Source organism: Rhinolophus sinicus, linkage group LG01 (assembly GCF_036562045.2).
Source record: "Rhinolophus sinicus isolate RSC01 linkage group LG01, ASM3656204v1, whole genome shotgun sequence".
NCBI classification, from domain to species: domain Eukaryota; kingdom Metazoa; phylum Chordata; class Mammalia; order Chiroptera; family Rhinolophidae; genus Rhinolophus; species Rhinolophus sinicus.
This window is the reverse complement of record NC_133751.1, coordinates 93277416-93301228: the sequence shown is the minus strand read 5'-3', so window position 1 is coordinate 93301228 and position 23813 is coordinate 93277416. Positions and strand designations below refer to the sequence as shown.

Below are 23813 nucleotides of genomic sequence, written 5' to 3'. Positions count from 1 at the left end.
TTCTAATTTATTTAACCAATGCTCTATCACTGGATATTAGTCCGTCTATCATTTATTCAAAATAATCACTGATTACCAGAGGGGGGGATATTTCTCTGTGAAAAACAGACTAAAAACCGATCTACTGAAATAGTAATTTCCTCAAATTTATTGTCTAAGAATACATCTAGTGTATAAACATTTAAGAGCATGTTGGAAGCCTTAAAGTATACAAATATATGTTGTGTTTGCTACAATGATTAGTCAATAGGCTCCAAAAACTACAGCTAAATTTTCAGCTCAGGAGCTAGGCACATTCATCAGCTATCATGCTGCAAATTATGAATACTTTCTTTCAGCTGGTAAACATTTTGCCATTTGTGGTCCTGGACAAACATTTTCCAGGGTACTCTACTTATGGAGAAACATCTGAAAAGGATCAGCACACTGGACAAGCAAAATTTACTAAGAAATTAATTTACTACGTGATCAGACATATCCCATTAGACAAAAGATCTTCACTTATTCGTGAAACAAAAATTAGCAACATCAACCTTAAATTCAAAACAAGCAACCAAACAAATAAGCAGACATTCAGACAGTTGGACAAATTAACCATGACTCATATAATCAGTAAGCCTGGGATATTGTGCACTTGAATATTCAATAAAAAACAAACATTCAGAGACTAGGGGAGTTTAATGCCAGATAAATGACAATGATAAAACTTTAACAAAGGGTTGTCTAATTAAATCCTGGCTCTACCACTTTGGGACTTTGGACTATGTTACTTAACCTCTCTTCATCTGTAAAATGGGGAAAACCTCCTAGGTTTACTGAGAAATTTAAATAAGTTAAAATAAATTAGTATTTACAACAGCACCCAGTGAAGAATGAGCATTTAATGAGTTCAAAACAAAATCGTAGGTAGTCACCAACTAGCAGTTAGTTAGCAGTTAGAAAAGAAACAGTTTTTACTCTTCCGTATACTATTAGCTTTTAATTGTTATTAGTTATCCACTGCCAAACTTCTGATCATGCTAGATTAAGATTTATTCTTATTGAATAAATCTTTTGATGCATGATTAATGAAAAATGATTTTCAATCATTTAATTTCTGCAATTTGAATAATCAAGAAATGTCTCTTCTTTTCTTTCTTCCTCCCAGTTCAACACACCCCCTTCTACTGTATTTTTTGTTATCCTCAAAAAATAAGTATATAACATGCTATCATATATTATATGTATCATATTTACATATATATGTATACAGGAAATTAAAAGGACATGAATCATACTATAATCATGTGTATTTCAATACATAAGGAATGCTTGGGCATATACTGAAGATATAAAATAGTCATATGTTTGCAACCATATGCAGAATCACTGTGAATATGAGAGCTAAAAATGTAGACTGATACAGGTATGTACTATTATCGACTCCCAAATAAAATGAGACACTTTTGTCTACGATGTGTCTGAGCCAAAGAAAGTGGAATCTTTCCTCCTTTCTCAAGGTAGTTGTGTGATAAGCAGTACTATGGAAAACAGAATTAGCTTCTCTGTTCATATAATTGAAGACACTATATTTGCCGACATGAATTCTCAGTGGGATTTTTGAAAGTTTTTCATTCGGGGGAACCACCCTAAAAATTGCAGGACATACAGAATCTCTGCTTTCTACCCATTAAATGCTGGTGGCAATGCCTCTTCAATAATTACAACAACCTAAGGCCTATGCAGATTTCCAAACTATCCTTAAGAGCATGATTTTCATTAGTTTTATTTGTTACTGCCACTCCCAAGGAGGCTTTTAGACATTTTTATCTTAATAGTGCTCCATCAATGAAATTTTAATAGCACAGATACACTGTGCTTTATACGTATAAATGTACAATTTGTTCACCCCATATGATCAAATTTTCTCCCTCTTGGGAATGAAAACTTCCCCATAGAGAGTGTCTGCCTTATGACGCCTGGACCACCCCCAGGGAGAACTACAGCTTATGCTGAAAAATGGAACAGGTCATGATGCCAGAGTCATGTCAGGCTTGCATGCTGGGGTCTTCGGATCAATAACATGTTCCCTAGTCTTTGGCGATGTGTGCTCACAGCTCATCTGGGACAGCAGTAAATAGAGAAATGTGAGATGCTGTAAGTTTGTGTATACACATAACCAGACTGATCCTATAAAAGTGTCAGATCATTTCATTCTTTTGCTCAACCCCCTTTAGTGGCTTCCCCTTTTATTTTGATTAAAATCTCAAACCCTTGCATTGGTCTATAAGACCCCACATGATCTGTTACCCCCTCAAGCTCCTATTGAAATCTGGGCACAATGACTTCTGAGCACACACCAATGAACAAGCCAAGCACAATCTTCAAATGCAATGCTTCGTATTTATTGCACCCGCTTTTTACAACACTCATCCCTCTGATAGGAGCTGAGTTCCTTGCTTCTTTCAGGTCTGTTAATTTGTTCAGTGAGTGAATATATACTGATTAAACATATATTTGGAACTCAAAGGTGATTCTTTACATTCTAGCATGTACATGATTACTCATGAGGACTGCCAGAATACTTGAAATTACTTATAAACCGAAAATGACCACATTTCTAACACTCTATAAAATTTACCTTAAAAACATCAAGATTGTTTTTAATAGAAAAATAAAAAAAAATCTTGATGCTTTCGGGTTGACAGAAGAGCATGGGGTCCTTACATTGAGCATAAATTAAAGGTGTTTCATATTTTCCCACCTGTAGATATTTTTATTTTCTATTTATATATCATTACAAGAATGAGACTATGAAATCCACTTACATTGTTCTTTATAATACAAATTGTGACAGGCTTTTTACAGATGGTTGCAAACATGATCCAAAAAAATGACATTAAAGACCTGAGTTACTGATTCACTCACATGAGATCCTTGTGTAGCCAAGCAGAATTCATAATACTGAGGTTTATTGGGTACACATTCACCCCTGGCTTCATATTTAATTACTTATTCAGAAAAGCTTGCTGTGTGCCAATCAGTTCTCCAAATTATGTCACCAAACGTAAATTTATTTCAAAATACAGTAAATGTGAGTTTTCAGCCAAACTGTTAAATTAGAAAAATATTGCAGTCATTAAAACAAATTCAACAGTTTGAATTATTCCTTATACATAAAAATCAAAGTGTTAAAATATTTTCCAAGTTTTTCTATCAATTTCCTGAGTCACTCTATAAAAAATTGTATCTTTTACAGCCCCATGACACACACACACACACACACACACACACACACACACTCACTCACAGACTGCATATTTAACAAATGATAGTATCAACAGATAATACATTGCATTATATTTGGCAGAAATCTGACAAAATTTTGTATTTTAATCCCCCAAACTGCCTTCACATTTCAGGTTCTTTTCTATGTGAAAACATTTTACTTCTCCTCTCAACACACTAAACATTTGCACTTATACTTTGAAAGTTTCTCTTTACAAACTTCAAGACAAACTTTCATAATAGGAGTAATTTTCAGTTTTTTACTAAGTATTGATAACAAGTTAGTATTTAGAGGTGAGAACTTGATTTTAAATCATTTATATTAGAATGCTATTTGTGATTTTATATAATATGGGTTACATATTGGGGAAAATGTGCATTCTAAATAATATATATTTTAAATAATTGTTCCTTCAAATATGAGTATTATGTTGAATGAACACATAAAGACACTGTTAAAATTTTGGCTATTTAGATAATTAGTGTCTAAATGTGTAAATGGATGGGTTTTTGTAAGTAAGTCAATGATTTGTTCAAGGTAATTCTAAGATACCCTCTTACATTTGCTGAAGTTTTGTGGGCCCCTCATCTTGTAATAAATAATTTTAATTTCAGAAGTACAATTTGACAAAAGGAAGGAAATAGCACTGTGAACATTTACTACTCGATGAATATTGATCGATTTCTTGTCAGAGCAGATTTAAAGCTGAAACTATATATATACATACATACACATACATGCACATGTAAATTTGACATAACAAAGAAACCCAAAATTTAGCTCTATAGTCAAAAGTTAATCACTTGGAATTATTGTGTTTTTTTTTAATTCAGTAGCTAGTTTCTAAGAATTACTGATTTAAAAAAAATTAGCATTCCACTTCTGGGTATCTAGCCAAAGGAATCCAAAACACTAATTCAAAAAGATATATGCACCACCATGTTCACTGCAGCACTATTTACAATAGCCCAGATAGGGAAGCAACCCAAGTGCCCATTAATAGATGACTGGATAAAAAAGACGTGGTGCATATATACAATGGGATACTACTCAGCCATAAAAAAGAATGACATCTTACCATTTGCGACAACATGGATGGACCTAGAGGGTATTATGCTAAATGAAATAAGTCAGACTGAGAAAGAAAAATACCATAGTATCTCACTTATATGTGGAATCTAAAGAACAAAATAAACAGAACAGAAATAGACTCATAGATACAGAGAACAAACTTATGGTTACTAGATGGGATGGGGGTTGAGGGACTGCGTTAGAAAAGTGAAGTGATTAAGAAGTACCAACTGGTGCTTACAAAATAGTTATAGGGATGTAAAGCACCGCAAACAGAATGTAGTCAACAATACAGCAATAACTGTAGATTCCCAGGTGGGTACTAGACTAAGTGGTGGCTGCGGAGGGGGGGTGGTGTCACTGCATAAATTACATAAATGTGTAACCACTATGCTGCATTCTGTATAAAATAATATTGCATGTCAACTGTAACTGAAAAAAGTAAATAAAATGTTTTTTAAAAAAATTTGCCCTAATTTCCCCAAGCTTACTGTTTGCAGAATGTTTGTCCATTCATTCATTCATGAATTCATTATTTATATCTTTATTAAGTTTCCATCTCTAAAATGTGTTGTTAAATTGGGTTTTACTATGAAGATGCTACAGTTAGCTAAAATTTAAAGGCTAAAAGATTTAATACTTGATGTTTAGGTTTCCACATTTTGCTGATTTAAGCACTCAACATCTTCTGAGATTAGATAGTATTAAACATGAATTAGGTCTACTTTCTTCCTCATAAAAATGTTTAATAATAGCAGCGGGAAAATTAAGCCTTTTGGTAAATGGTTAATATTGCATATATGAACACTTTAGATAATGAAGAGGAAGAAGAGAATCCCTTAAGTTTGAAGTGTTTTAATTAAGTTCCTGAAAGAATTTAAGTAACTTTGAATATTCATACACATTCAATGTGTATTTATAAACAAAAGTATAGGCCCATCATAAATCAGTAATTAGAGCAGTCAGTGATAAATGAGTACTTTTAAAACTAAGAAATCTCCAATAATTTCTAGCACATAAAATCAGACTATATAGCAATAAAGATAAAACAAATTATTGGTAAAGACAAAGCATTCAAATTTCTCTAATTTTCTAATCCTGGCATGATTTTCAAGAACCTTACGTGCTCCTACAAGTAACTTTGCAAAGAAAATTAACATCCTTATTCTTGGATAATCTGTGTTTGTATGTGTGTATACATAAACATATGTAATACATGTATGTACACAGATGTACACATGTATGTAACACAGTTTAACTGATTATTAATTTACATTTCTAAACATATCTTGACTCTTTTACAATTAGTATATAATATATAACCTATTATTAAGTGTGTTTTATAAAAAGTTATGAGAGTATAAATCTCAAAATACAAGATAATTGTCTTTCTCAGCACTTATCACAGTACCAGATGAATTTATGTGAGAATTAGAGAAAATAAACATAAATAAGACTAGATTTATGATTTGATTTGAATTTGACTATTTTTCAACCTTGAGTGAATTTCTTATTTCATTAAATATATTCCAAAATATATCTATTTCCCAAATTCTTGTCTTTAATGGTAGCCAACAATTTTCTTGATATTATAGACCTTAATAGATACGTATCATCATTCCTTCAATGACATCTTGATGTTAAGTTTTCCCATTGTATACAGTGATCTGGGTTCCATACCAGCCAAGGAATATGCTCTCAGGAAACAGCTACCTCCCCATTGGTAAATATTACAGAGATATATGTGCAATAAATAAAGAAGTATTTTGTGAAGAAAATTTTAACGTCAATAATCACACCACCAAAAATAATTATAACCACTACAAACAGAATCACCAGTGTTTGAACTTTTGTGTGAAAAAACATATGGTCAGTGTGGTTAATGGTAGAAAACATATTTTATCTTGACTTAACAGAGAAAAACAGAGACCCAGAGAAATTAAGTCAGTTCTCACAACATGTAGGTGGAGAGATTGGATTTGGACTTTGGTATGTCTGTCTCTAGGGTACCTGCTCTTATAGGGTCCACATGATATAATGATTTTGAAATATACTGGATATTTCTTAACTATTTTCCCCCAAAATTAAATTTGGGGTTGGGCTTACAATCATTTTACTCTAAATTAAGTAGTACTAGTCATAGGGAAATAATTTTGATGATGATTTTCATGATGTCTTCATTTATCGAAGAAGAAATTTCCTTGGCAGTGACTGACGAAATTTCTGGCTAGGCTCATAACCTGGCCCATAAACTTTGTTCAGGTTACAATGCTACTCTATGATGATTTAACCATTACATGATTCAGGTTAATGGGCTGCCAAAATGTTTTCAAATTATCGCTCACTCTCCCTCCATCCACTTCTAAATTACACAGTTTTACGTCACAAAAGAACCCCCATTCCTTCTCTCTGATTCAAAAACTACTGTAACCAAACTAGACACAGTAATGCTAGCAATTTTGTGGATTTGTTTCTTCATGATAAAAATAAGAGATGAAACAGGACAACTCTACTTTTGAGCCTGCTCAGCATTTTCTTACATTAATTAAACAACACCAAACTGACATAGCGTGTGAAAAGCTTAAAGGTGAGACTGTTGTACAGATTCATAGGAAAAAAAAAATGTTGGCAGGGATTTTGGACAAGTTATGGCAGTGATATATTCATCACCACATTTCCTTAGGCATACTAGTCTACTACACTACACTGTCCAAAACTAACCGAGCTCTAGCACATAAAAATTTTTTAACACTTCTGTAACCTAAGAACAATTTTAAATGGAAAATAATAGGTGGTTTCTAAGAAGTACTAGTGAACAGGAAAATTTTGAACTTGTCTTTATTTCAAAATCACAAGTTTTCAAAGACATTCTATTCTTAGGTGTAGTTTTACCATACCCTTGGGCTAATCTTTTATGAGTCAAATCTCTAATTTTAAAATCAAAGTCAGTTATAAAATAGTAGTCAACCGACAGAAATAAGCTACATAGCCAAATTTGTTGGTCCACATCTGTTCCATAAGATGGGGGGCAAAAATCTTACAGACTCCCTATCTTTCAGTCTCCTTCAAATTTATGAGTAAATTACTTAGAACCAAAATATCATATCTGAAATCAATATAGAGGCGGTAGTTAAAATCACCATGTTGGAATAATTTAAGGTAATTTCTCTGCTGCAAAAGCCGGGATGAATGCTGGTTTTAGCAAAACTGAGGTTACAGATACTCATCCTCTTCATCTTTTTGGGTTACTCACCTTTTTACAGTATCTTTATATGTTTAATTTCTATCTGTTTTATCAAAATGGGATCATAGTTGTTGTTTCTTTATTATTATTTTGAAATACTGTTTCTATAGCGTTTTAACTTTTCAATATGGAATGGTTTGAGAATGGATTACCTGAGAAATTGCTTTTCTATTCATGTGTGTGACAGCTGAGTTCAGCTGTTTTCTTAAGCGTCTATGGAACAGCTGAGTGCTTTCTCCTGGTCCTCAGCTTTGAGACTAAGGGAACTTGAGGCAACAAATTTACCCAGGAATGTAAATGATCAAGGAATTTACATTCTTTTCATCTGCTACAGCTTTAAGTTATTGACCTTTGTCGCATAACTACTGGCAACATCATCTTCCACAACTCTTGTGTTCTCTGCATATAAATGTATATATTAACACAACTACACCCACCGTAATTATGTGTTAGGAGCTCAGTGCAATCCAAAACACAAAATAGGCACGTTCCAAATTGAAGTCTCAGTCTTACAAACTCAACTAATTGCAAAATCCTTATCTGTCCTCTGGTGTTTGTATTTGTCCTGAGACAACAGGCATAGCTATCTTTGGGGAAAAATGGAATGCAATAAAGTTGCTGTTATGTTGCTACAGTCCTAGAGTTCCTTAGGAGTAGACAAAATGATTTCATGTCAGCCATTGAAGGCGGCTCATGTTCTGCCATCAGTTAAAACTTGGTTTTTTGAAACATCAAGTATTGATCAAATGGAAAAGGGCACAGGAAGAACAGGCCTGTGTGGCTGCATTAATAATTTCATTGTCTATAAAGCATATACTTGCCATGAGCATTTAATAAAACTATAGTAGAATACAATCATTGGTATGTCTAAAAAGTGTTATTTTAATGTTATATGGCTTCAGCTCAAATATATCTTAACTTACAGAAATGAAGTAACAAAATAAACATGTGTGGTCAAATGTATTTGATTTCAGTTCTTTTCTTGCTATAATTATTAAAATGTCTCTCTGGAACTTTCTTGTAGGAAATAATAGCATAAATATTCTAATTATTCTTCATCACCTTGATTTGAATGGAAAATGCCTGATTTATCCCATTGAAATTATGGCCATATATTTCAACTACATTTACAAAGAATTACTGATAGAGAATACATTAGTTTTGCATACCACCAATGATCATACCACAAATGATCATGGACATGCAATACTATATTGTTCCCCATAAAACGAATTTGCCAGAGTTTCACTGTGACATATTATGTATCTTCAAAGTGTCATGATATAAAGATAATCTGTGTTCCATGAACTTTTCTAATGTAGTACATGCGCCCTCTTCCCTGACTGCAACTGGTAGCTCAGACAGTTGCAGGAAGGAAGATTTGTTCTGCAAATGGAACAATGTCCATGGCATGTGACCATATCTGGTTCTGTCTTTTCATCTTAAAGGGAGCCCTCTATGCTCTTTCTCTCATAGGGGTCAGGCACCCCTGTGCCTGCTCATAAATCCTATCGATTTCTTCTGTTTCCCAGTTGTCTGTATTGTACTGTTGACTTCAGACTGTGTTTTACGATACTAATCTTTGGCTAGGTGACTCATTACTTATACATTAGTTCACTTATACATAAATCTATTGATTTGGGGTATCAACCTTAATATCAGATCAACACTGCAAGAATATTTTCTTGCTGGGTATAAAAGGAATAAGAAATAGTAAAGATTCTTTGTATATTTATATTATAGATTAAAACTATGTACTGTTTTACTTACTGAACATGGTATTTCTTTGTAAACAGTATTTCTCAAAAAATCATCAAATGTGAAGTGTAAGGAAAGATTAGAAGAGACAAAGAATAAACGGAGAAACATTGTTTTTCAATAAAAACATTGTAGGCCTATTCACATGTCTCCTAGCTTTACAAAACTAGCACTCTGGAAGAAGAGTTAAAAACTGTTTTTCAGTATTAAGCTGAAGGGATTGTGTAGTGTAGGATATTCTCATTAAAGTGGCAAAGATAAAACATAAAATTGGAGAAAGATCAATGGTAGCTAAGTTTTTAAAAGCTTTTTAAAATTTATTTTAAATGATTTTAGTGTATCTAAAGAACATGACCTGAATAATTCTAATGTTTCAAAATTTTTCTGCAAGAAATATTTGACCTATGGACAGTGACAGAAGAAAATGAGCAGATGATTAAAAATAACTGCATAACAAACAAGACAAACAAAAACTCATTGACACAAACAACAGTATGATGGTTACCAGAAGGAAAGGCACATGGGGGGAGGTAGAAAAGGGTAAAAAGGGTCCAAAAAATGGTGACAGAAGGAGATTTGACTCTGGGTGGTGAACACACAATGCAATATGCAGATAACATGTTAGGCAATTGTACACCACTTGAAACCTATATAATTTTATTAATGTCATCCCAATAAATTTAATAATATTTAAATAAATTACTTCAGAGAGTTTATCTGAAAATGATGAGATGAGAAGTTAAAAATACAATATCAAAATACAAAACACACTGTGGTATATTTATGGAGGAATTTTTTTTCCAGAGGGAAGAAGTTTGGGCAATCTTAAAGGGTAGTGTGTGTGTGTGTGTGTGTGTGTGTGTGTGTGTGTGTGTGTGTGTGTGTGTGTGTGTCTGGCAGTGGTAGTGGTGGAGGGTTCCATAAATAAATGGGACAGTTTAAGCCTAAGGTGTTTCAGCCACAGTGAATTGTTCCAGGAAATATGTTTCTTAGGTTTACGAGTTTAAGGGCAAGAATAAAGTTCACATTTGAAGCATTTCTATAAAGGTTCTGGGAATTTTCTGATTAAATTAGAGTTTTAATAATGTGATCCAGCTATTTTTTTATACATAATTCTTTTTTTTCTTTCATTACACTTTTGTAAAATTCCCTCTGCAAATTTGATAGGGAGGTAGAAACATGGAATTACAAACACATTTCTTAAAATCTGAAATTCTAGAATAGAAAAGACTATGTGGATTCTTGTAACTCTCTGATAAGCCATTCAGAGGTGGCAATAAATGGATGGTATACATAAAATTCACAATTTTTGGATTTTATCTTGTTGAAATATACTAGAAACTTTACTTTCCTATAGGATAATGAAATTCTGCTTATATAGACTTTGAGGAAGGAATAAATTATACAAACTTATGATCTTATTGTGTTAAGTTTCACTTGTGTGAATCTGAAGAGCAGACATCACTTGCTCAGTAAAATTTTCTCCAATTCATTACTGCATACTTCATTTCATTCTGACAGTGATTTTCTTTCTGTGTTCTTTCCTGCTTAGATTAGATAGTATTGTTATGTTATGTTATGTGCCTTAAAAATAAAAACAACTAACATATTTATTTTTTTAAATGAGAAAAGCCACGAAAAGTATTTAAAAAATAAGTAGAGATCATACTTATTCACAGTACTCATGAAAACTCTTCATAACTTGGAGTATTTCCTTTTCATTGAATTTCTTTTTATACATTATTTAATCAATAAATATTTGTTGAATATATGTATTTCCCAGACACTTGACTAAAGCTGAGGAAAGAAACAATCGAGAGAGAGAGAGAGAGAGAGAGAGAGAGAGAGAGAGATCTTGACTTCTTGGAGTTTACATTTTATTGGTGAAACAATAAACATATAAATAAATATATAATAAAAAGCTACATAATGATAATTGCTATAACAAACAGGACTAGAAGATTGAGAGTTATATGGCATGCAATGCTTTTTAATCTGAGAAGCACTTTTTATAAGTTCTTTTTTGAGTCATAATATATATAAATCTGTACAACTTATCTTTCTTTACCAAATGTTACATTTTAAGCATTTTTATGCTGCTATTATGTTTGAAAATGATTATGTTTTACAGAATCTACTCTATTCACTTAACTTTTTATATTTTGCATGTATATATTTTTTGCAATAATTAATATTTTGATGGAGATCTTTGTACAAAAATTATTTTGTCAAACAATAAGGCCATACTTAGCAATTCTTCATAGTCCAAAGAATTTGATATACTGACTTATACTCTCAAATTTGATTTGTATTTTTGAAGAGACCATTAATTTAAGCAAATAGTCACTGAGTTTCTACAATGTGTTTGGAGTTCTACTGAATGCTAAAAATGATAGAGTCTCTTCTTTGAGTTCACAATGTCAGGAAAGGGGCAAAATTATAAACATGTGCAAAAAGTTAAATACTGAAATAAATGATCAAGTTCTAGTTATTGAAAAAAATGTAAGCAAAGGAAACATTTAAGGGCACTAAAGTCAAATAACAAATACTACTCATTTTACTGTAGAAGAATGTCTAATAATCTCTAAATTTTTTTATGTTTTCAGGAGTTCATAAGTGAAATATGATTTAAAAAGTTTAATAAAATTTCTCATATATCAACAAAAAACATAAATCTCCTCAGATATTCAGATTCATACCAAAGCTCTGACTTAACATTCTTTGAAAATTAGAAAATATGAATGAAATTTCTTACTTCAATTTTCATTACTACCATTTTAGGTATACTATATAACTCTTAATTCATTAGGAAATTGATTATCTCTCTAAATATATTTTGCAAATTCCCCTCAAAAGATATCTATTAAGTTAAATATAAGCTTTCTTTCACAATTTACTCATTGTTGGGAATCAATTGATCTGTATCTCAACAGAAATTCTTTTAATTGAGAAATTCTCAATGAATTGTCCCTGCTTTTCTCACTCAAGCTCTTCAGTGCAAGGCTGTACTTGAATCACTCAACTTTGTGTTTACCAGAGATTTCTTGAAAAGTAAAAGATTGAAACACATGAGTTTAAGATTTTGTATTACCTCCCCTGTCTTACTGTACTGTGGCATTGCAGACCACCATGGTGATCATAATATAGGAAATTACAGTTCAGTCACCTCTTGAGGAGTCAATTTGAAAACAGAAATCTTTTCCTGTACATTAAGAACAATTGTTTTATCATAATTCTACCCATTTCCCCATCCCATCTTATCCCCAATTATTTTCCTAGTATTATTTCCTTAAAAACATATTTTTTTAATTTTGGGAATACTCAAACTTGCTATTTGTAACTGACTACTAGTCCTTTAATGGAATTTATTTACACCAATCAGGAGGAAGACTTTGGGAATGATGGCATGAAAAAAATAACATTTTTGAGTTTCCTCAGACTGAATCATTTTGAGGCAATTGCTTTCAAAATGGACTCAAAGCTGACTCAGGAACTGGGGTATGGGTTTTTCACAGTCAGATTGATCTCTGAGGTGAGCTTTCTGCAAACGGAAAGGACACTGAGTTATTATAGAGCTGAGTCTGTAAACTAACTGAGTGAATGTTCTGAAGCAAAGCATTTAACTTTTTGGTCTAGCAGTTTGCTCTTTAAATGGAAGTAGACATAGTTATCCTTGCTAAGCATGGAATTACTGTAGATTTGTGGATATGAAGATAATGGATATAAAGATAGAAATGTATGAGGCTAGACAAGCAAAAAGTATAAAAAATAAGGACTGGAGTGATTACATTTAAGTCCAAAGTGTGGAGTAAAACTGATGAATCTTGGACTTTGAGGAGGAATGAATTCCTCATTCAGTATTCTCCAGTGGGGATGCAAAATTTAGACTTTATGGTTTCACATTGGAACAGTGAAGGGGAACATCAAGGCAACCTGAACTTCCAGAGAAGAAATGGCCAATAACATCAATCACTTATTATTTTTGGTTGGTGTAAATATCATACCTATAGGTATGCTTTTTCTGAATCATGAGGAGAAAACAGGAGAAATTAATTTTTTTTTCTTAAAAAGGAAAAATGAAAAGAAAGATAAAAGGCCAGTAATAACTGATTACTGAGAAATTCCACTGGGAGCTGGGCAGGTTAAACTGATAACGTTTTCCAGCTTGTATGGCTTCCAATCCCCATCGTTCTATCCATCAGCTCATTCCAACTCCCACTCACGCCAGTAAACAGAACCGTAAATGGGCTAAAGCCATGATTAAAGCAAAAGTCATAAGCGTAGCAATAGTTTTAAGGTTAATTTGAATCTTAACCTTAAATGGGAGGATGTTCCAGTAAAATAGGTTGATTGGCGTACCTCCTCTGAGCATGTAACAATATTGTAAAAGAAGCATTCCTCTTCTCCATACAGATTCTTGGGTCCATTTCTGTATCTCATTTTTAAAAATAGATGTAGGGAAGGAAAATGTTTGTACTCTAAACTTAATTAAAGGAATATATCTCCATCTAAGCCTTCTACACACACACACACACACACACACACACACACACACACACAAGTGGGACCATTCCACCTACGTGGCCTGTGGGATGACAAAAGGGAGTAAAGACAGTGGCTGCATCTGGCCAATTAGCTCAGAGGGAAACACATGTCAAAACCATTTCCTTCTCCTGTCATGATATCAGAAACAGTTCAGCTCTATAACTAAAATATTAGTTTAGATACTGTATGCCTTAAATACATAAACACATTTAATAGTGAAGTTGTAGAGGTCTCGTGTTTCCATAGGGAAAGAATAAAGATAATGGCTCTAAAGAGTGATGTGTTTATCAACCTGCACTCCTAACTGCAAAGCATCAATTCTTAAGTCATTCAAACCAGAGTTCATATATTTGTTATTTCTAATTTTACCTTTTTGTTACCCTCAGAACAAAATACTAGATGTAAGATTTTTTTACATAGTTAGCATTTGAATATCAACAAATCTCAGCAACATATTTGAACCTTATGTAGAATAGGCAATGTTAACTTACATACATGGCCTTTGGATCTACCTGCTCAAAGTCCTCACAAGTCTCAGGAACTGTAAGAGTTAATTAGAGAAGCCAAGCAAAAGTCTTGCAATAAAATCCAGAACAATATTTCAGATGTGTGGAGCGTAGAGAAGGTGGAGCCCATTTATTCTGCATGCATATTTTACGGGTAAAAATATTTTTAAGTCTGAAAACCACCTCTGAGAAATGCTGTGAACTGCAAAGCTAGGCAGACCCGATGCATTCCTAAATGTAAAGAAGAAAGAAAGAAATGCATCAAGATTCAAGAACCCTGGTTACTCACGATTCTTTTCACCTCTCCACCTTGACCCAGCTTTCATTCTGCCAGAGACACCCACAGGAGAAGTTATTTCTGCTATCGAGAGCAGCAGCATCAATACCAGCACAGCCATGCCAGGTAAAAATAACTTCTAGGAGAGTCCTGTCACAGACGAACCTGACGGCTTACTGGGAAAGAAACCTGGAGCCAATCCTGTCATTTTATTCAGCAGAAAAGCAAAAACGCTGTTTTTCCCATAAATTTTTAAAAAGAAGGTATGTTCTCATCAGGCTTTCCATTCGAATTATGCAGGAAATGTTAAAAGAAAAAATTGAAAGGGATGTAAAACCTTCCTCTACACATAAGCAAAATGTCAGGAAAGATAAGCTGACGATTTTCTCTGGTCTTTCTGCAGCTACCAGTTCCTAACCTGCTCCTGCCAACTCTCACTTCTTCCAAATGTTTGTCAACATTTTTTATAATACAATAACAGGAAAAAGCTGAGATTTTTAGCATTTTTCTCAACTACCCATTCTGTACCACAGATTATAGTACTTGAAACCGGAATATTTAATTTTGGCACTGCGAACACACCTCATTTCAAACAGAGGTGGTTGTTAAGGAAAATAAAAAAATAACACTTGGACTCAAAGCTATCTAGTGTCTTAGAGAAGGGATTAGAGATATAAGTATCTGCTGCTCAGACACGATAAAAATACCTCTGGGAAAAAAAAGGACTGGTAAACAAACATGTTTCCTAGTTAGCTTGTACTATGCAATTTTATATTCTAAAAATAATGTAAACAGACAATCTGCCAAAAATACCCCACATCCATGAAGGAGGCGAAATGAAATGTACATTTCACATTCAAGGATCATCTGTGTTGCATTGTAAATGCCTGTTTGCTTTGTAAACACATGTTGGTATATTCCATCTCCTGCTTCCTGCAGAATGATTTTATCACCTCATGAGCTGAGACAATTTTTTTTTAGCAAATTAAACTTCTCTGTTTTACAATTAAGTCTATTTCCCGTGGGCAAATCACAATACTGTCTTTATTATTTTGGAACTACACTGTACAGACATAAGAAGCTTGCTTTCACTTTGGGACCAAATTTATTTTTTTAAAATAATAAAAATAATCTTAGGCTTCTCAGAACATTATGGAACAATAATACACATACATTTGTTTTAACAAGCATATAAAACTATTTTAGGATGCTGCCAAAGACATAATAATATTCTACAACCTAACCTAATTGTACAGTTCACACAGCTGCCAAAACATATTTCTAAAACACATACCTGAGAATGTGATGCTTCCTATACTGTGTGTCTCTTATACTTCTGAGAGACAGAGAGAGAGAGAGAGAGAGAGAGAGAGAAAGAGAGAGAGAGGTCTACCGCTTCCAAGCAGATAACATAAATTGGGGAAACAAGCAGGGTGGGAGACAAGACGGGGGATGCGGATTGTGGCCATGTTCAGAGAAAGCCCTGTGAAGGGTGGCAGCTGCCACTCAACATCAGTTGGATGTTCCCAGCTGGATTACAGATTCTGGGTTACCAGATGTTTCAAATTTTAAAGAGAAGCTAGAAATTCAGATTATTAAGAGGAATGTCTTCATGTTTAAAGGAAATGCAACACAACTTGAAACTTCTCAGCGAGTCATATTAAGGCAGAGCATGCTGAATCCGGTTCCAGCTTAAATGTTCCAGACTCTGATTGGACATAGTCCTTGAATGCCTACAATATGTCAGGTATAGTATTAATAGCAAATACACATAAAAATAAGCTTATAGCTTAAAGAACAAGGCATATTTAAACATTTTTTCATATGCTATAATAAATGCAATGAAAGTCCATATACAATTTCTGTGGAATCACAGAGGAAAAACAATCTCAGTACCTGGGGGTGTTAAGGAAGGCTTTTTTTTCCTTCCCCTCATTCCTACCATGAGGTACAAATCTGGCCATACTAGGAAACTTTCCCATTGTCCAAAAGAACATGAACTTCCAGACTGTCAGTTCTTTTTACATATTATCTTTCTCCTTGAACTACATGTTTCCCAATTCTACTTTGTATAATCCTATTATTGCTTAATAGTTTTACAGAAGTTTATCTTAGACTTTCTCAGGCATAATTATCCATTTTTTTTCATGACGTTCACCTGGAAGAAGAGATTTCAATAGCTTATTTTAAAGTTTGTGTGTGTGTGTGTGTGTGTGTGTGTGTGTGTGTGTGTGTGTGACTGTTTCAACACTAGGTGTACAAGCATAGCTCACTGATAACTTCTTTCATGCTCTGGACGTGTACTTATTTATATGTGGTCATTTGCTTCCCTTTGCCATTACATTACAAGATGTCACCGATAAATACGAAATCATAGTTACGTTCTAAGATCAGCTTTCGAATCTGCAAACTTTCAAACAAAGACACTGAAGATTATCAGCAGATGTGCTCAGTCTGCTCTAAAATGACAACTTGCTACAAAGCCTGTTATTTGGCAGTCACAGCCACATGTCCATAGCTATTTCAATTTAAAACATTAAATAAGCAACGTGCACTTCTGCACCTTCTCTTCCTTCCTGCTCCAAGCACTTCATCCACTTGGCTGTGAAAACACATTCTGGTCTGAACAATGGAATGGAGCAATCTCCTTCTTCTGGGGTATAATTGATCAGTACCGTCATGTCAACTAACCTAATAAGCGAATCCTGACTCACAGAAGTCAATGGAAGCAGTCAAAAGCCTCCTGCCATTCACTCATTCAACAAATGTTTTCTGAGCACCCAACATGTTTCAGGCTAATTACTTGGCCAATTACTGAGGAATTGGCGTGAATCAATAGACGTGGTTGCTGTCTTCATGGAGCTGATATTCTAGTGAGCAAAAATAGACATCAGATAAAAAAAAAAATCCCACTATTAGATACACACTTTTAAATTGCATTTGCAATGAAGTGAAAGGTAAGATTTCAAAAAGAGATTATAACAAGGAAATGAGATATAAAGTTTCCTTCAGGCAATAATGCATAAGCACATACAAGACAAAAGTGGGAATAGCAGAAAACTGGTTCAATTGGAGAGAAAGATTATGAAAAAATTTTCTCAGGCATAAAAGAGTTTGGCACATGTTGGGATGAAAGAATAGCTAAAGACGTTGGTAGAGACCTTTTCAGTTTGGCCCTGGAAGCTATGGTAAGGATTCTCCACTTTAAGGTTTTAAAAAGGAGTCAATTTTTGCATTAAAAGGTTAATCTTCTTTCAGTAGAGAGAATAAGGAGCAGGATGTTAAAATGGAAGTAGGAAGACTAGTGAGAACATCTCATTGTTCAAATGAAAGCTTTATACTGGCAGTGGTAGAAGGAAAGAAAAATAAATAAAAATGAACACATTAGAAACATATTCTGGAGGCAGAATCAAAAGACTGGGTGATGAATTGCACATAGAGGGTGAGGAAAAAGGGGTTACAAGGTTGCCGCTGGGTTTCCGGGATGGACCTCTTGGGGTGGAGTTTGTTATCTATGCAGATTTGAGGCTTAAGGGTGAAGAGCAAGGTGACCAGTAGTTTTTTTAACTTAATGTTCTTTTCTTTGTTAAATAACTTTCCAAAATGTCATTAACTAGTACTTAGAACTGCTATTCATACAATCGTAATAATTGTTTAATGGATGAATAAATTAACAAACAAGTAAAGAGAACTGTTTTATACAAATATCATTAACACTCTTTTTTAAAATTGGGCACATAGGTATACAATATAGGCTACCGGCAGGCCTGAAATTATTTTAGTAACTATACGATAGGTAGATGGGTAGAAACACTGTATTGGGAGCTAAACAGGGAGTAGACATAACCATCTCTATAAACTCGTGATTTTATTGATCAGACAGCAAGCACACTTAGAAAAAAGAAAAACTAAGAACACAAATAAATAAAGTTCTAAATAATTAAAAAAAAAAATTTTCCATGTTAAAAACATGGAAAATACATTACGTACAAGGATATGTGTGCAAGAAGTTTTGAGTAAAGCAGACCAATACTAAATATTGGTCAAGGACAAATGAGGAGTAGTATTAGAATATTCAGTACAGGAGTAAAAAGATGAGAAAAAAAAATGAGCATGTGTACTTGAAAGGCCATGTCACCAGGGCCTTCTGCAGCTGGAAGAGACAGTGTTGGTAGGAAAGCCATAGTGAAAGGCAGGTTAGTGTCACATAACACGTGACACTGATTTGATCCGCATGGAATTCAGTCTGAGAGTCAGGGGTGAATGTTACAAGTTCTGAGCAAGGCAGTGTGAGGAAGAACCCCACTACTCATAAATAGTAAGAAAGGTATGGGCTCAGCAAATTGATAGATCCTTATACTTAATTAGACAAACAAGATGATCTCTTTGTCGTGTATTTAAGCAGCATTTCCTACACACAAGATTCACCTGACCAGAATTTCAAAGTTTTCTCACCCTTGAATGTCACAAGTTCCACTCTCCCTCCAAAAGGTGACAAGTCATTTTGTTCAAGTAGCTTCTAAGATTGTGTTGATGTAAAAGAAGAACGACAATTTGAACATGATAAGAAATGAGTGTCAACTGTTTAGCCCATGGCTGGTGAGTTCCACTTCCATAAATCCTCTGTGTCCTTTTCGCATGCAGGATTTTAGTTCAAGTGAAAGGGGCTTATTTTGAATTTGAAGTCTGTGGTCTAATTTACTACAAAGGGTAATGCTGTGAGAGGGTTTGGGCCAATTAATCTGGAAATTGATGACAGCGACTTGAGGTTCATCTTGCTACTTGCCCAGAAAATGTATCTGAGAAGGAGACTCCACGTCATCATTGTGCAGGGGTCTCGTTAGCCGTAGCCCCCCACAGTCCAAGCACATCTGGCATTTGGGTTTGAATAGCACTGATTAATATTTTTTCTTAAATAGAGTAATTTTCAGAAAGACTAACTTTTTGAAGAGTGAACTTTGGAATCTGGGCTTAATATCTTTCTATCTTTTTGATAGACTGTTAGTACACAATATTACTATTGATGTGATTATTGCTGTGGCTGCAATTTTTTTGTCTTTTACCAAAAAGGGAAACTGAGACTCAGAGAGATTCAATGTTTTCTCCAAAGCCACAGCACTGCAGGACTAGGATCTAGGACCAGACTGCTTGTTCCAGAGTACAAGTTAAAAGCAACACACATGTTTGCATCCATTCTGTGACTCTGATTTATTCAGGGGGGACGAAGTGCCAGCTAATGTGGTCAATGAGTTCACATATGTAATATTATTAATGTTTTAATTAGCCTAGGTAATTACCTTAAACATTTTAATAGGACTTCTCACAACCTGCCAGGCCCTCTTTACCTGTCTGGCATCATTTTCAATGGCTCCTTCTCTCCCAGTCCCCCTACATTTCAGCCCATGCTTTTTATGCTCCCCAGTCATGATGCCCTCTTTGGTTCCAAGCCGCATACACTGTTTTCTCTGTAGTAACTTTTACAGTTCCTTTTACTACAAGGCTCTGCTCCAACATCTCCTCTGTGAAGATCCACTTCATCCCTTCTTGAAGGATATGAGACATTCCATGTGCTCCTATCGTCACTTTCGACACATCATTGCTAACATGATACGGTGAGGGTTTTAGAAGTTTTTCTTATGTCTCTCCCATTAGGCTGTGAGCTCCTAGAAAGCAGGTCTTATGTTTGTCTTTCTGGACCTCAATAAATGTCCGCTGGATGAGTGCTGTGTTCTGGTACAATGCATACCATTTTGGTTCCTGGGCCTTTTTCTTTTTTGTTAGTGTTTTTTTTTTTTCTTGATGTTTTATAGTGAAATTTTCTATTTGAGATTATAGAGAAGAATTACGTTTTACTGTAAAAGGCTGGGTTTAGAGAGTGAGATCTGGGCTCTGATCAGAACTCCATCATTTGTTAGCACTGCAGTTTTGGACAAGTAATGTAAACTCTGTGCCTCAGTTTTTTTCCTGACAGTGGCAAAATAATAGCTATATTGCAGAAATCATATACAGAAGGTGCCAAAACTATATACACACATTTTAAGAAAGGGAAAAAAACTGTATTAAAATTGTAATTCTCAATATATACCCATAACAAAAGATGAATACAAGTCATGTGCATACATTTTTTTGGCACCTGTGGTATCTAAATAAGTACGAAGATGAATAGCATTGATATATGTAAAGTGCATTGAGTACATGACTCAATCTTCTACATAAATTATTATCATTAAGGAAGGTTTTCTGAATGAAGCTCTGCTTTGCTTTATTATTTGCACATGTGTGAGAGAGGTCACATTTTGTTCTGTTGACCTGTGAACATTAGTTAAATTTTCTTTATTTTTTTATTTTTAATTAAAGTTTATTGGGGTGATAATTGTTAGTAGTTACATAGATTTCAGGTGTACAATTCTATATTACATCATCTATAAATGCCATTTTGTGTTCACCACCCAGAGTCAATTCTCGTTCCATCACCATATTTTTGATCTCCTTTACTTTCATCTACCATCCCCTTCCCCGCTTACCTTCTGGTAAACACTAAACTATTGTGTGTGTCTATGAGTTTTTGTTTCTTATTTGTTTGTTTTGTTTTTTTGTTGTTTTTGGTTTATATACCACATTTCAGTGAAATCATATCTTTCTCTACTTTTTCTGTCTGACTTATTTTGCTTAACATTATAATCTCAATATCCATCCATGTTGTCACAAATGGTCCTATTTCATCTTTTCTTACCGCCGAATAGTATTCCATTGTGTATATATACCACAACTTCTTTACCCATTCATCTATCGAAGGACATTTTGGTTGTTTCCATGTCTTAGCCACCGTAAACAAAGCTGCAATGAACATTGGAGCACACGTGTCTTTGTGGATAAATGTATTCAGGTTTTTTTGGTAGATACCCAGGAGAAGGATTACTGGGTGATATGATAATTCTATTCGTAATTTTTTGAGGAACCTCCACACTGCCTTCCACAGTGTCTGCACCAGTCTGCATTCCCACCAACAGTGTATGAGGGTTCCTTTTCCTCCACAGCCTCTCCAACACTTTTATTTGTCTTGTTGATGATAGCCATTCTGACTGGGGTGAGGGGATATCTCATTGTGTTTTTTATTTGCATTTCTCTGATGATTAGTGATGTTGAGCATTTTTTCATATGTCTATTTGCCATTTGTATGTCCTCTTTGGAGAAATGTCTCTTCAGGTCCTCTGCCCATTTTTCAATTGGGTTGTTTGTTTTTTTTGTTGAGTTGCATGAGTTCCTTGTATATTTTGGATATTAGCCCCTTATCGGAGGCACTGTTTGCAAAAATCTTCTCCCATTCAGTTGGTTGCCTCTTTATTTTGTCGATGGTTTCTTTTGCTGTGCAGAAGCTTTTAAGTTTCATATAGTCCCATTCATTTATTTTAGCTTTTACTTCCCTTGCCTTTGGAGTCAAATTCATAAAATGCTCTTTGAACCCAAGGTCCATAAGTTTAGTACCTATGTTTTCTTCTATGCAGTTTATTGTTTCAGGTCTTATGCTTAAGTCTTTGATCCATTTTGAATTAATTTTGGTACATGGTGACAGATAGCAGTCCAGTTTCATTCTTTTGCACGTGGCTTTCCAATTCTCCCAGCACCATTTATTGAAGAGGCTGTCTTTTCTCCATTGTATGTTTTTGGCTTCTTTGTCAAAAATTATCTGTCCATATTTATATGGTTTTATTTCTGAGTTCTCAGTTCTATTCCATTGGTCTATGTGTCTGTTTTTCTGCCAATACCATGCTGTTTTGATTATTGTTGTCTGTACTACAAGCTAAAGTCAAGGAGTGTGATACCTCCAGCATTGTTCTTTTTTCTTAAGATTGCACTGGCTATTCGGGGTCTTTTGTGGTTCCAAACAAATCTGATGATTTTTTGTTCTATTTCTTTAAAAAATACCATGGGGATTTTGATGGGGATTGCATTAAATCTGGATACTGCTTTGGGCAATATGGCCATTTTAACTATGTTGATTCTTCTAATCCATGAGCACGGAATGTCTTTCCATTTCTGTGTCTTCTTCAATTTCTTTTAAAAATGTCTTATAGTTTTCAGCATATAGGTCTTTCACATGCTTGGTTAAGTTTATTCATAGGTATTTTATTCTTTTTGCTGCAATTGCTAAGGGAATTGTCTTTTATTTATTTATTTATTTTTCTGAGATTTCATTGTTAGTATATAGGAATGCAATGGACTTTTTGTATGTTGATTTTGTAGCCAGCAACTTTACTGTATTTGTTGATTGTTTCTAGTAGCTTTTTGGTGGAGTCTTTAGGGTTTTCTATATATAGCATCATGTCATCTGCAGAGAGTGACAATTTAACCTCTTCATTCCCAATTTGGATGCCTTTTATTTCTTTCTCTTGCCTGATTGCTCTGGCAAGGACTTCCAACACTTTGTTGAAAAGCAGAGGTGATAGGGAACAGCCCTGTCGAGTTCCTGAACGTAGCAAAGGGCTTCAGTTTTTCACTGTTAATTATGAGATTAGCTGAGGTTTGTCATATATGGCCTTTATTATGTTAAGGTATTTTCCTTCTATACCTATTTTATTAAGTGTCTTAATCATAAATGGATGTTGTATCTTGTCAAATGCTTTTTCTGCATCAATTAATATAATCATATGATTTTTGTCCTTTATTTTGTTTATGTGATGTATCACATTGATGGATTTGCATATGTTGAACCATTCTTGTGCCTCTGGGATGAACCCCACTTGGTCGTGATGGATAATCTTTTGAATGCATTGTTGCATTCGATTTAATAGAATTTTGTTTAGGATTTTTGCATCTGTATTCATCAGAGATATTGGCCTTTAATTTTCTTTTTTGTGTTTTTTCCTTACCAGGTTTTGGTATCAGGGTAATGTTTGCCTCATAAAATGAGTTAGGAAGTACTGTCTCTTCTTTAATTTTTTGGAAGAGATTGAGCAGGATTGATATTAGATCGTCTTTAAGGTTTGGTAGAATTCATTAGTGAAGCCATCTGGTCCCAGACTTTTGCTTTTGGGAAGGTTTTGGATGACTGATTCAATTTCATTACTGGTGATTGGTCTGTTTAGATTTTCCAGTTCTTCATGGTTCAGCCTAGGAAGGCCATATGTTTCTAAGAATTTGCCT

At 34.2% G+C, this 23813-nt stretch overlaps 1 protein-coding gene across 4 annotated transcripts in view; it reads right to left on the bottom strand.

Annotated features, from left to right (window-relative positions):
- ROBO1 (roundabout guidance receptor 1) overlaps positions 1–23813 on the bottom strand; it is a 1112802-nt gene that overhangs the window by 773544 nt on the left and 315445 nt on the right. The window contains exon 1 of one of the 4 annotated variants that reach the window (XM_074333370.1): positions 14682–14822. The exons of 2 other annotated variants lie outside the window; for them this stretch is intronic. In XM_074333370.1, coding sequence (XP_074189471.1) covers positions 14682–14790 — 109 coding nt within the window. In that variant the 5' untranslated portion in view covers positions 14791–14822. Of the gene's footprint in view, positions 1–14681; positions 14823–23813 lie in introns of those variants that run through there. One more of the 4 variants, XM_074333356.1, reaches the window with a different exon arrangement.